Below are 13,896 nucleotides of genomic sequence, written 5' to 3'. Positions count from 1 at the left end.
CATTGTTCTCCTCCCTCCCCTTATCATAGGTAACCATGATCATGACTTGTTGAACTCATGATTTCACGCTGTCATTATGTATATGTGCTTGTGTGTGCATGTGTGTACACATAAACGACAAAAACACTGCAGTTTCTAAACAATTCAAACTGATGCTTTTTCCATCCACTTGCATTTTCACAGGCTATCTATATTAAAAAACATAAATCTAGTATTACTAGATGTTCTATCATGTAAGTATACCACAGTTGGGTCCATCTTCCTCCTTAAGGATATTTATATTCCCATGCTTTGCTACTAAAACAATAGTGTAATAAACATCCTTAAGAAAGGTCTCTGGAAAGCACAGATTTTTCTAGGATTATGTTGTTTAAACCCTGGATTAAGATAAACTGGCAAAAAACAATGAAGATAAATTGGCGATCCTGAAAGGAAAAAAAAAAAAAAGGAAACAATAAAAAAGAAAAGAAATATTAGAGTATAAAACAGGTAGTTATTTCCTACAGTTTTGTTTCAGTTGTGCGTGTATGCTTTCAAACATCAGGGTCATAATGTAAAATTATTTCTCACTGTGGGGAAAAAAGTCTCATAAAGACTGCTTTATGATGTATCCTTAGAAGTGAAACTGCTGGCTTTGAATATATACATTTTCAGCTTTTATAGGATATGATCAAAATGATCTCCAAATAGTCATTTCAGTATACACTGCTAACAATTTGAATCCTCCCTTTTGTTTAAACCCTTACCAATGTTTGGTACTGTCAGGCTTAAGGCCTTAGTGAAATACCAACAGCAATGATGAAAAAAACATATACAAAATAGTGAACAGAAAACAGATTTAGCAGGAACAAAAGTAAATGGCTGGGTCTCAATTAGCAAAGTTCTATCAGTCAGAATAAGTGGCTCAAACAATATAAAATTAAAAAAACTTTTAAAAACTGCATGGCAGGCCAAATAACTATTTATAATTATTCCTACTTTTTCTGGAATAATTGATGATTAGAAGTTTCCCATTCCCTTGTTCTTAGTTGTTACTATTTATAACAGACCAAAAAAAAGTTCAATTCACATTTTTAACTCTAGAAAAATGTGTTACTAATCAAGATGTGAAGAAACTGAAACACTGTGCACTACTAGTAGAAATGTAAAATGGTGCATGGAAAACAGTATTGTGGTGCCTCAAAAGGTAAAAACAGAATACCATATGATCCAGCTATTCCATGTCTGGATGTATAACAAAAGAACTGAAAAGAATTGAAAACTTCTATTTGTACACCACGTTCATAGCAGAATTGTTCACAATGCCTCCGAGATGCAAGCAACCCAGTGTCCACCAACAACGGATGAATGGATCAACAAAGTGTGGTATAGGTATTCTCTGCCTTTTGAAAGTTCATGTTACATCACTTTGCTTCTATGAAAGACCTACATTACTACCTTATATCATTAACTGAAAGAAATTCAAAGAGAATTTTCGCTTTCATGGAAAAAAACCCCAAAACAGCATTCATTGTTGGTTTTGCAGTGAGCCATTATAGAAGCAGCACGCACCCCTCCAAGCACCCTCCCCAGAAACCACACACAGCATCTCAGCGTTAAACTGCCATAGCTTTGAAATGTGTCTCTGGGCATCTGTGTTTTATCTCTAAATGTGTCCTAAGGTGGGGCACCTGGCTGGCTCAGTCAGAAAAGCCTGATACTCTGGGGCACCAGGGTGGCTCAGTCGGTTAAGCCTCCGACTTTGGCTCAGGTCGTGATCTCGTGGTCCATGAGTTTGAGCCCCATGTAGGGCTCTGTGCTGACAGCTCAGAGCCTAGAGCCTGCTTTGGATACTGTGTCTCCCATTCTTTCTGCTCCTCCCCTACTCATGCTCTGTCTCTCTCTCTCTGTCAAAAATAAACATTAAAAACAGAAAAAAAGAATAGAACAGCCTGATACTCTTGATCTTGGGGTGGTGAGTTTGAGCCCCAAGATGGGTGTGGAGATTACTAAAATAAGTAAACTTTAAAAAAATGTGTCTTAAGGAACAGAAAAGCCTAAGAAAGGTTATTTTTTGTGTCTGGGAATGCTCAAAACCTTTTCCATATCAACGAATGGTAATTGCTTCTTCATTTTATGTCATTTAGCTTATGAAAGGTTTCCCAGGAACACTCCACTTTCAGGGAGCAGGGGAAACCTATATAGACATACAGTGAAATAACATTAAGTCTTAAAAAGAAAGGAAATTCTGACGCATGCTACAACACGGATGAACTCTGAAGACATTAATTATGCTAGCTGAAATAAGCCAGTTGCAAAGCTGATCACTGTATAATTCCACTTATAGGAGGTATATAAGGTACTCGAATTCAGAGAGGAAAAACAAACAAAAATGATGGCTGTTAGGGGCTGGGGCAGGGGAAATTGCTTCATGAGTACAGAGTTCTAGTAGAGGAGGATGGAAAAAATTCTGGAGATGGATAGTGGTGACCTCTGCACAACAGTGTGAGTGTACTGAATGCCAATGAACTCTATATTTAAAAATGGTTAAAATGGTAAATTTTATGTCTATTTTACAATTAAAAACTCATTAAACACAGGTGTGTATAATGTTCTCTAGTAAAGGAAAGGAAAAAAAATTAATGGGTTGAAAGTTATGGAAATACAAGAGATCCATATTGTCCCACTTTTCCCAACCATACTGATGTTATTTTAATAAAAAATATTTGGGTTACCAAAAAACTAAATCTTATTGAGAGATGTCCACTGTTTTCTATTCACTGAATAGAACTCTTTATTGGGGGCATGTTCAGTTAACTGATCAGAAGGAATAACTTACCATGAAACTTCCTCTGCAGCTCCTGCTGCATTTGCTGGGTATTTCCATTTTCAGGACGCATGAATCCTATCAGCCTCTGCTGCACTTTGGCAGTTGTACTAAAACAGAAATTCCAGAATGTGTGTTTTCAACAGCTTTACTGAGATATATTCAACCATTTAAAGTACACAATTTAGTTTTTCAAAATATACCCATAGGTATTGTGCAACTGTCACCACAATCTAATTTTAGAATATTTTCACCCACTCCCTATTAGTAGCCAATCTCCATCTCTCCTACTCCTACCCTAAGTAATTGCTAATCTACTTGGTCTCTGTAAGATTGCCTGTTCTGGTTATTTCACACAAATGAACTAGAATACACTATAAATATTCTTTTCCTCTGTAGAATAGTGAAATAATCACTGACAAATCAATGATAATGATTTGAAACTGAAGCATTTTAATCTCTGAGATGCTTAAAGTTTCACTGAGAATAGATGGATAATAAATAATAGCTTCCTTTTACTGAACACTTGTTTTGCCTCCACCAACGATTTAATACAATACTCCCAATTCTATAAGGTAAATATTATTAAGAATACCATTTTACATACTACACAAAGCAATCTACATATTCAATGCAATCCCTATCAAAATAACACCAGCATTCTTCACAGAGCTAGAAGAAACAATCCTAAAATTTGTATGGAATCAGTAAAGACCCCAAATAGCCAATGTGATCTTGAAAAAGAAAACCAAAGCAGGAGGCATCACAATCCCAGACTTCCAGCTATACTACAAAGCTGTAATCATCAAGACAGTATGGTACTGGCACAAGAAGAGATGCTCAGATCAATGGAACAGAAAAGAGAACCCAGCAATGGATCCACAAACGCATGGCCGACTAATCTTTGACAAAGCAGGAAAGAATATCCAATGGAATAAAGTCTCTTCAGCAAGTGGTGCTGAGAAAACTGGACAACGACATGCAGAAGAATGAACCTGGACCACTTTCTTACACCATACACAAAAATAAACTCAAAATGGATGAAAGACCTCAATGTAAGACAGGAAGCCATCAAAATCCTCGAGGAGAAAGCAGGCAAAAACCTCTTTGATCTTGCCTGCAGCGACTTCTTACCCAACGCATCTCCAGAGGCAAGGGAAACAAAAGCAAAAATGAACTACTGGGACCTCATCAAAATAACAAGCTTCTGCACAGTGAAGGAAACAATCAGCAAAACTAAAAGGCAACCGATGGAATGGGAGAAGATATTTGCAAACGACATATCAGATAAAGGGTTAGTATCCAAAATCTATAAAGAACTTATCAAACTCAACACCCAAAAAACAAATAATCCAGTGAAGAAATGGGCAGAAGACATTAATAGACACTTTTCCAAAGAAGACATCCAGATGGCCAACAGACACACGAAAAAATGCTCAACATCACTCATCATCAGGGAAATACAAATCAAAACCACAATGAGATACCACCTCACACCTGTCAGAATGACTAACATTAACAATTCAGGCAACAACAGATGTTGGCAAGGATGCAGAGAAAGAGGATCTGTTTTGCACTGCTGGTGGGAATGCAAACTGGTGCAGCCACTCTGGAAAACTATCTGGAGATTCCTCAAAAAACTGAAAATAGAACTACCCTACGACCCAGCAATTGCACTACTAGGCATTTATCCAAGGGATACAGGTGTACTGTTTTGAAGGGACACATGCACCCCAATGTTTATAGCAGCACTAGCAACAATAGCCAAAGTATATATATGTGTGTGTGTGTATGTATATGCGTGTGTGTGTGTGTGTGTGTGTGTATATATATATGTGTGTGTGTGTGTATATATATATATATGTGTGTATACACACACACACACACACACACACACACACACACACACACACACACAACGGAGTATTACTCAGCAATCAAAAATAATGAAATCTTGCCATCCAACTACATGTATGGAACTAGAGGGTATTATGCTAAGTGAAATTAGCCAGAGAAAGATAAATATCATACGACTTCACTCATATGAGGACTTTAAGATACAAAACAGATGAACATAAGGGAAGGGAAAGAAAAATAATATAAAAACAGGGAGGGGGATAAAACATAAGAGACTCTTAAATATGGAGAACAAACAGAGGGTTGCTGGAGGGGTTATGGGAAGGGGGATAGGCTAAATGCACAAGGAGCACTAAGGAATCTACTCCTGAAATCGTTGCACTATATGCTAACTAACTTGGATGTAAATTTAAAAAATTAATTACTTTAAAAAAAAAAAGAATCCCATTTTACAGATGAAGAAACATCAGGACAAAAGTAAAAAGCAAAGAACCTACTGTAAGGTAATACTGGCCACTGAGAGAAATGAGCAGATAAGAGCATTTGGGGCTCGTTTCGTGAAGAATCTGATACTTCAGCTCTTAATGTAACTTCAGGGGATGTGAAGAAAAGAATGATGAACTTTCAGGAGAAATTTTTGTTTGACAACTGATAGAGACAATAAATTTCATATTAAAAAAAATTTTGGAAAGCTAAAAAAAAAGATTTTAACTTTAAAAGTATATGACTATTGAAACTATGGTAGGTATAATGTAGGATGAAGCAAATGATTATGTCAATATTAATAGAAAATAAGATTTTTAGGGAAAAAGCAATACAAAAATAAAAGAAATGGAGCAAAACCCTGTAATTTTAAACCTTTCAAAACAGTACAAACTCACAATTTTATTAGAAAATACAGACAAAACAACATACAGCATGACTAGTAGCAAAGAACACCTCTAGCTATAATCCTTAACACCCTTTCCTACCAAAAGAAATCAGGGTTCCCTGGAGAAATGGCTGATTCCAGGTAGAGGACAGGAATTGTACCAAATGAACCTAGAACATCTTGTCATATTAGGAAGCAAAGAAGTTACCAAAGAAAACTCAAAATACTGACAGAAAACCGTCAAAACTCAAGCAGACTGAAGAGGCAAAACATTGGGACATCTTGCATTACAAAAACAATCTGCAGTGAATGAAACACACTAAATACATTAAAACCATGTATTCATAATGGTTATTAATAAAAACCTTGACTGATGGCACCAGCCTAGATGGAGTAAGCCTGCTACAGCCTCTTTCACTGACTACAAAACCGAAAACCCTGGATGGAATACAAAGAGCAACTACTCACTGAGGACTCTGAAAAGTCAGTTAAGTGCAAACAGACTTAGCTGGGAAGTCAAAACTCAAATGACAAGCCATTCATACTGGGATTTTCCCGTACTCCTTTATTTCGGCTTTGTTCAAAAGTGAACTGAGTTTCAAAACTGTATGGACAAAACAAAACAAAACAAAACACAAAACAAAACAAAAAACAAAACAAAACAAAACAAAACAAAACTGTATGGGCAGTAAATCTCCCAGGGAACATGCAGCAATGTCTGGAGACATTCTAACTGTCACGACTGGGGAGGACTACTGGTATCTAGTAGACAGAGGCCAAGGATACTCATAAACATCCTATAACGCATAGGACAGTCCCCTCAATGAATAATTACCCAGTCCCCAGTGTCTTCAGTCCCGAGACTGAGAAACCCCAGAACAGATAAACTGGGAAAAGGGGGCTTGTGGTCCCAAAAGTTTGAAGCAAATCAGTTCTTTCTCTTGACGATTTGCCCCAAAGGTACCACCATTTCCACAATACTATGACATCAAAGGAGTGAAAAATGAAAGGGAACACTAGCTTTCTATCCCGAGGACCAGTAAAAGGAGTTCCTGGGAGCTAGAGAATTTGTGGGAAATCAGAACAAAAAGGGGCTGGAAAGGAGATCCCCTAAGTCTGTGTATGATCAACACAACCTCTGGGCTCACCCCTGAAGCCATATATATGGAACATACTCAAAGAAGCACAGCAAAGACTCAAAGAACTGAACTGAGATATAAACTACTGCACAAGGCCCAGAATAACCCTGAGAGGCTCATGCGTGGGACAGACCTAAAGAGTACAGCAACAGCTTTGAAAACTAAGCTGATACTGAAATCAGTGCCCACAGAATCCCAGGCAGAACCTGTGGTCTGAAGTTAAGTAGGTAGATTACTTGCTGAAATAAACAAGACTGACATTCTCGAAGGGAATGATATATGCAACAACACGGATCAATCTGTGACTACAAAAAGCCAGAATCAATCTATATGACATATTAGAAAAGGCGAAGTAGAGGGGTAAAGAAGAGCTCATTTGTGGCCAGGCTTAGGGGTGAGAAAAGGGTATGAATACAAGAGAAAGCACAAGAGAACTTGGGGGCAGGATGGAACTGTTCTGTATTTTGGTTGTGGGGATAGTTACATGATACTACGCATCCACCAAAACTCTTAAAACCTCACACGGAAAAAGGGTGGATTTTACTACGTACCTTAAAGCCAAAACTGCTCATCTCTAAAGGCTGCTAGAAACCAATTCATTCTATTAATTTGGCAAATAAAGGCAAAGAAGTAACCATTTATCCAGACTTTCCAAATAAAATGAATATCAGGGTAGCCAAATAACTGAAGGGAGGATTTAAAATGATTATTACACAGGACATCAGTGCAGCAAGTGTGTCTCCTCTACCACACAGGGTGACTGGGCAGAGTTTAATCACATACCTTCTTCTATGTGAAGTAAACTGCCCACAAGCAAGACGGTGGATTTGTTGCAGAGGACTACAGTAGGGTCTACTGTTGCTGGTTATACTGCTCCTTAGCAAAATCCAGGTTATCATCACAAAAATGAGGAAGGGGGAGTAGGCAGATTAGATGGGATTAACATAGCAGGGTAATCCACTGGAATACCCTATTGCTAATATAGATCCTTCTTTGAGTCCACTGGCAACTTTATGCTCTAACTGGGAACGCTAAGACCCAACTGCTAAGGGTTGGAGACAGCGTTGGCAAAAAGTAAACAAAACGAACATCACATCTCATCTGGTTGGCCCTAGCATCCGGGCTCATATTTCCTCCCTAGCATCCAGGCTCAGATTTCCTCCGAAACCAAATGATAGTACATTAAACAATGCAGGGGGTTGACATTGCTACAGTCTCCCAACTCACTTAAAGAGAAACCTCAGCTTCACTAGTCTGGCATGCTGAGAGTTGAAATCTAGCACTTGACCTCATTTCAGCTTCCTACCATATTCTTACCATATTCTAGGGCAAAATTAGCCATGAAACTGTCACAAGAATTTTTCTCACACGATGATCTGCTACTGAACACTGACAACAACTGCTGAGTAGATCTATACTGGTTACCTATACTAGTCAGTATACACATTAATTTCTAAATATAGCCAGAAAAATATCACCAGATACAATGTATTTATTAGCTGGGAAAAGACAGACTCTGCTGGGCAGCTGAAACCAACAGCTCCCAATGAAATAACTAATGTAGAAAATATGAAAAACGTGAAAAAGAAATCCATTGTATTCTTAGTGAAATTTGGGATTCACATTAGAAATGTTAATTGCCATGAAAAAGGGAAAATAAAAGAGCTCTTAGAGTTAAAAATATAATGGCCAGAAAAAAAAATTATCAGAGAAACTGAACAGATGCTATTTAAAATAAGTGATTGATGGAGAGCCTGGGTGGCTCAGTCAGTTAAGCATTCGACTTCGGTTCAGGTCATGATCTCAGTTTGTGGGTTTGAGTCCTGCATCGGGCTCTGTGCTGATAGCTCATAGCGTGCAGCCTGCTTTGGATTCTGTATCTTCCTCTTTCTCTTCCCTTGCCCTGTTCATGCTCTGTCTCTCTCTCTCTCAAAAGTAAATATTAAAAAAAAAATTTTTAAGTAAAGAAATAAAATGTAATTAACGATTGAGAACATCAATGCTAGGAATTCTGTACTTCACAGAATGACCACCATTACAACAAAAGGAATGAAGGAAATTATGGAAGAAAAGAGAAGAAACAGAGGCTAGAACTAGGAGAGTTGATAGGATTTTCCAAAGAGAAGGGAAATGATCAGATAGTACATTAAAAAATAATAAAAGAAAATTCAACAAGGCTTAAAAGTCTAGTTCTAAATGCTCATTAAGGAAGTTTAGTTCTCAACACTCAGTGAAGAAAAACATAGTAAAGATGTTATGGAAAACTGCTAAATCTTCAGTAACAGAAATAGCATAAACATTTTCAAAATTAACACAAACTATTTACAGAGAAAAGAGAATCAGAAAAGTAATGCACTTTTCCTCTGCAATATAAAAATTTAGGAAGAAAATGGAACAAACTATAAACAAAGATCTGAAAAAAATGACTACGACCTTACAATTCCATACCCATTAGGCAATAAAAAGGAGTGAAGTACAGATTTATGCTGCAACACGGACCTTGAACATGAACCTCAAAATATGCTAAGCAAAAAAATCTAGATTCTAAAGACCACAAGTTATATAATTCCATTTATATGACCTGTTAAAAATAGGCAAATTTACAGAGATAGGATAGATTAATAATTGGGACTAAGAGGAGGAAATGACTGCAAATGGACAGGAGAAATGTCTTGGGGTTGAAGGAAATGTTCCAAAAATGGACTGTGGTGATGGTTGCACAATTCTTTTTTTTTTTATGTTTATTTTTGAGAGAGAGATAGAGTTTGAGCAGGACAGGAGCGGGGGGGCGGGGGGGGGAGACAAAGGATCTAAAGCAGGCTCCAGGCTCTTAGCTGTCAGCACAGAGCCCAACGTGGGGCTCAAACTCACGAACTGTGAGATCATGACTGAGCCGAAGGTGGACGCTCAACCGACTGAGCCACCCAGGTGCCCCGATTGCGCAATTCTATATATTTACTAATAGTTGTTGAACCAAACATTTAAAATAAGTGAATTTTGTGGCATATAAATTACATCTTAAGAAGCTATTAAAAAATACTCAGTGAGACTAATGTTGCAGACATGAAGGATATTGGTTGAAATTAGGAAATTTGTCAATAAAGGAAAAAAATACAATCATCTCTGCAAAATGCAGACATCTGACAAACTCCAATACTCATTTTATATGAATATTCAATAAAACAGAAATGGATGAATACTTTCTTAGTATGATAAATTGTATCTGTGCAGGCATCTTCTTTAATGGGGAAACATTACAAGCTTTCCCACTAAAGTCAGGAATAAGATCTGGATGCCCACTTTATCTCCACCACTGTTTAACACTGTTGGAGACATTAACTTACACAGGCAAGAGAAAGCAACTACAGACAGACAGGAAAAAGGTAAAACTATCTCTATTTGCAGATGACAGGATTACATATTTAAAAAATCCAAAAAACTCAGCAAGAAAACTACTAACTAAAGAGAAATTAGTAAAGGTGCAGGGTATAAAATTAACAGACATTTGCAGTTATAACTGTAAAGTTCAATACACTGAGGAACTATTAAAAGAAGAACATAATGTGAAAAAACAAAACAAATAAACAACAACAACAAAAGCACCTTACAACTAAAATTCCAGATAATTTCCAGGAAGGATAGTGGTGGAGGGCAGGGGAAAAAAGAAAGATTAATAGCTTCTGTCCAATTATTAATGCTGACAGATGTGTATTTTTCAGAATTTAAAACTAACTACCAGAGAAAGAAAATCATATATAAAACTTCTAAGTCTGTGTTTGGGATAGGGAGAGGTCTGATCAATACAGTAAAATAAGGGGGTGGGAAAGGAAAGAAAAACAAACAGAAAACACAACAAAAAGCACAAATTAAGGATGTGAGAATAAGATCAAACATATAACTAATGCCAACTACAAGGGAAGAAGTTAAATTATCCTATTAAAAGATACAGACTCTTAAACTAAGTTAACAGAAGAAGGAAGAAATCAATTTGTATGAAAGATATAATTTAGGGTGCCTGGGTGGCTCAGGTCATAATCTCACGGTTCATGAGCTCAAGCCCCAGATTGGGCTCTGTGCTGACAGTGCAGAGCCTGCTTTGGATCCTCTGTGCCCCGCCTCCCCCCCTGCCGGCCGGCTCTCCCCTGCTCTCCCCTGCTCGTGCTCCTGCACTCTTCCTTCTCAAAAATGAATAAACATTAAAAAAAAAAAAAAAGATATAAACATTAAAAAAAAAAAAGATATATGTTAAAGTGTTCCAAAGGTTAATATTAAAGAAAATTGGTATAATTTTCTCATGAGACAATTAAATACTACATACCAACATTTTAAAAAGCCCTCATACCCAATTCTACTTGCCAAAAAATTCATCTGAAGATTACTAAACAAGTACACCAACACCTATAAATAATGGAAAAATACGAAGCCAATATAAAAATAATTTATTCCACTGATTTGGAATGTTCTAAAAGATACACTAAGTACATACAATGTTTCATAAAAGTATGCCTAGTTAGACTCTATTTGCAGATTTATCTATTTTTATCTATCTACCTATCTATCTATCTATCTATCTATCTATCTATCTATCTATCTATGGAGAAGACCTAAGGTTAGAACAGCAGGAGAAAATGTACAATGTTGAATATGATGTCACAGAACAGTCTCTCTGTCCCACTGAGTGACAGCTGCCACTGGCATAGTCCCAAGGCAAGGAGGCAATCAAGGGTTTTCTTTCAGCACCAGCTACCAAATCCGGGCCCCACTGTCTGGGGGAGGACCTGTGAAAGTGCTATGTTTGCAATATAGTTTTAAAGAAATGCACAGTGAGATATTTTATGAGTATCAAGATATTTTATGTTATACTTCAGATCATAAATTTTCTGGGCAGTGAAATTTTTTACAACAAACCCATTTCTATAATTAAAAAAAAGCTCATCCTAAACATGTCCACACAAAAACTTCTACCGGTATGTTCACATCACCCTTATTCATAACAACGAAAAAGCTTCACAACCAAATGAGCATCACCTGATGAAATGAAAAATGAAACAAAGAGTACTAATACACACTAAAACATATGAACCTTGAAAACAGAATAAAAGAACGAAGCCAGAAACAAAAGGCCACACATTTGCACTTATATAAAAGACCCAGAATATGGCAGACGCATAGAGACAGATCAGTGGTTGCTAGGGGCTGGAAGGGAAACAGGGAGAGCTATGGACCGAGTGTGTCTCACCAGATTCCCATCTGACGGCATTAGGATGTAGGCCTTCGGGGGTAATTAGGTTTAGATGGGGTCACAACAGTGAAGCCCCCACGATGACATTAGCACCCTTAGAAGAAGAGACCAGAGAACCTGTCACCTAGTTTTCTCTCTGCCATGTGAGGACACACAAAGAAAACAGTTATCTGTAAACCAGGAGGAGGGTCCTCACCAGAACCCAACCATGCTGGCACTGTGATCTCAGACTTGCAGCCCCCAGAACTGTGAGAAATAAATGATTGTTGTTTAAGCCATTCTATGGTATTACTGTTACTGCAGCCTAAGACAGGGAGTGATTGCTAATGGGTTAAGAGTTTCTTCCTGGGATGATGAAAATGTTCTGGAATTAGATAGAGGTGATAATTGCATAACCTCATAAATATACTAAAAACCACTGAACTAAACATTTAAAAGAATGAATTTTATAACGTGAACTGTATCTTGGAGAAAAAAGGGAAAACGAGTAAATAAATCTTATTTATTCTTACTTTGGATTTCCTAATGGTCCTCCTGCAAATTGGGAGTTTCTGTCTAGAAATTCTTGCAAACCTTTTAGTTCTTGTAGCACTGACTCCAGCAGCTGGGAGGGAACGCTACTTTCAATCTGTAAGGAAAAAAAGTATTTTCCAAAGTTTTAAAACACTGAAAAAGTGTATATGTAAAACACATACTTTTATATCTGTAACTCAATGTAAACTTTCAATTTTGAAGTATCCTATCTTCAAAAACATAATTATTTATCAATTTATGCTTCATGACCAGAATAAAGGGTTAGATACCACATCCCTCCTGTCCTGCTCTGATTTGATTTAGGTATAATTTACAGACAGTAAAATCAGTACACCTTAAACAAACATCTTGATAGCTTTTTACGTTTTTAATACAGTCACTGCCCAGACCACAATATATTTCTAATACCCAAAAAGTTCTCTAATGCTCCTTCCTGGTCATTAGTTATTCCATATCCCAGGTAACCACTTTTCTTATCACCACAGGTTAGCTTTGCCTGTTCTTGAACTTCAGATAAATGAAATCATATACTATGTTAAGTAAATATATTCTTATTCTTAGAAACTTGAACTTTTAAAAGAGTATCAGAATTGAAAAGATATTTGATATCTTTCCAATTTAAAAAGAAAAAGCTTAAAATAAATTGCATTTCTATTTTATGTTAAAAGAATTTTACTACCTGAATTTATGTTAATACAAAGTTTTAAAGAATCTTTTTTTAAAGCACTCTACAAAGTATACCAACACATGGAAATCAGTACTTGGTCTGTGGAGTTTTGGGGGGGGGGGGGGCATATAAGCAAAGCACTAAATAGTAGCTTTGAGTAATATTAAATATTAGGACTTATTCTGCTTAACCCTCACAACAACCTTAAGAGAAAGATGTCTTATTATTCTCATTTTCTAGTGAAGTATCAGACTGAAATATTAAGGAAGTTACTCATCATTTTATAAGTGACAGACCTGGGCAAGGAGTTTATTGGACATGTACACAAAAGAACGACCACTGCATCTTTTTAAACATCAAGAAATGTGAAACAATCTGTCCAATTAACAGCATAAACTGGTTACATCGCAACAATGGAATACTATTATACGACACACTTACTGCGGTGATCTCTCTGCTGCCACTCTTGAATACTCTCTCCACAACTAAACTAGCATCCCAGATATTTCTGAAATAAAAAAATGTTTTAACAATTATGCCGTATAAACAAAACAATTACAATATGTACTAAATTCCTCTCTATGTATTTATTAAAGGACAGCAATGATTTCATTTAACATTTCATGAAGTTATCCAAAAGATGGAAAACAAGAAAATGTCTAAACCTGACATACCTAAGATATTTTACATAATACTGTTTAAGAAAAATCAAAACACGATGGGCAGTGAATTATAAACAAGAAAGCTTATAATGCAAAAACAAACTTATAAAGGAGTGCT

General features: G+C 36.7%; 1 protein-coding gene and 1 non-coding gene across 2 annotated transcripts in view; both read right to left on the bottom strand.

Annotated features, from left to right (window-relative positions):
- Nucleotides 1-13,896, bottom strand: part of NUP155 (nucleoporin 155) — a 72,063-nt gene that overhangs the window by 21,009 nt on the left and 37,158 nt on the right. The window contains exons 19-21 of the mRNA XM_011286474.4: nucleotides 13,558-13,624; nucleotides 12,428-12,543; nucleotides 2,819-2,916 (exon numbers count right to left, since the gene is read on the bottom strand). Of these exons, the coding sequence (XP_011284776.1) occupies nucleotides 2,819-2,916; nucleotides 12,428-12,543; nucleotides 13,558-13,624 (281 nt within the window). The remainder of the gene's footprint in view (nucleotides 1-2,818; nucleotides 2,917-12,427; nucleotides 12,544-13,557; nucleotides 13,625-13,896) is intronic.
- Nucleotides 11,338-11,466, bottom strand: LOC111557023. The gene has a single exon (XR_002736762.1). It is a non-coding gene; the product is annotated as a small nucleolar RNA SNORA30/SNORA37 family (small nucleolar RNA).

Source organism: Felis catus, chromosome A1, assembly GCF_018350175.1.
Source record: "Felis catus isolate Fca126 chromosome A1, F.catus_Fca126_mat1.0, whole genome shotgun sequence".
In the NCBI taxonomy this organism is placed as follows: domain Eukaryota; kingdom Metazoa; phylum Chordata; class Mammalia; order Carnivora; family Felidae; genus Felis; species Felis catus.
Note: the sequence above shows the minus strand (reverse complement) of the source record. Positions and strands in the feature narration are given on the sequence as shown.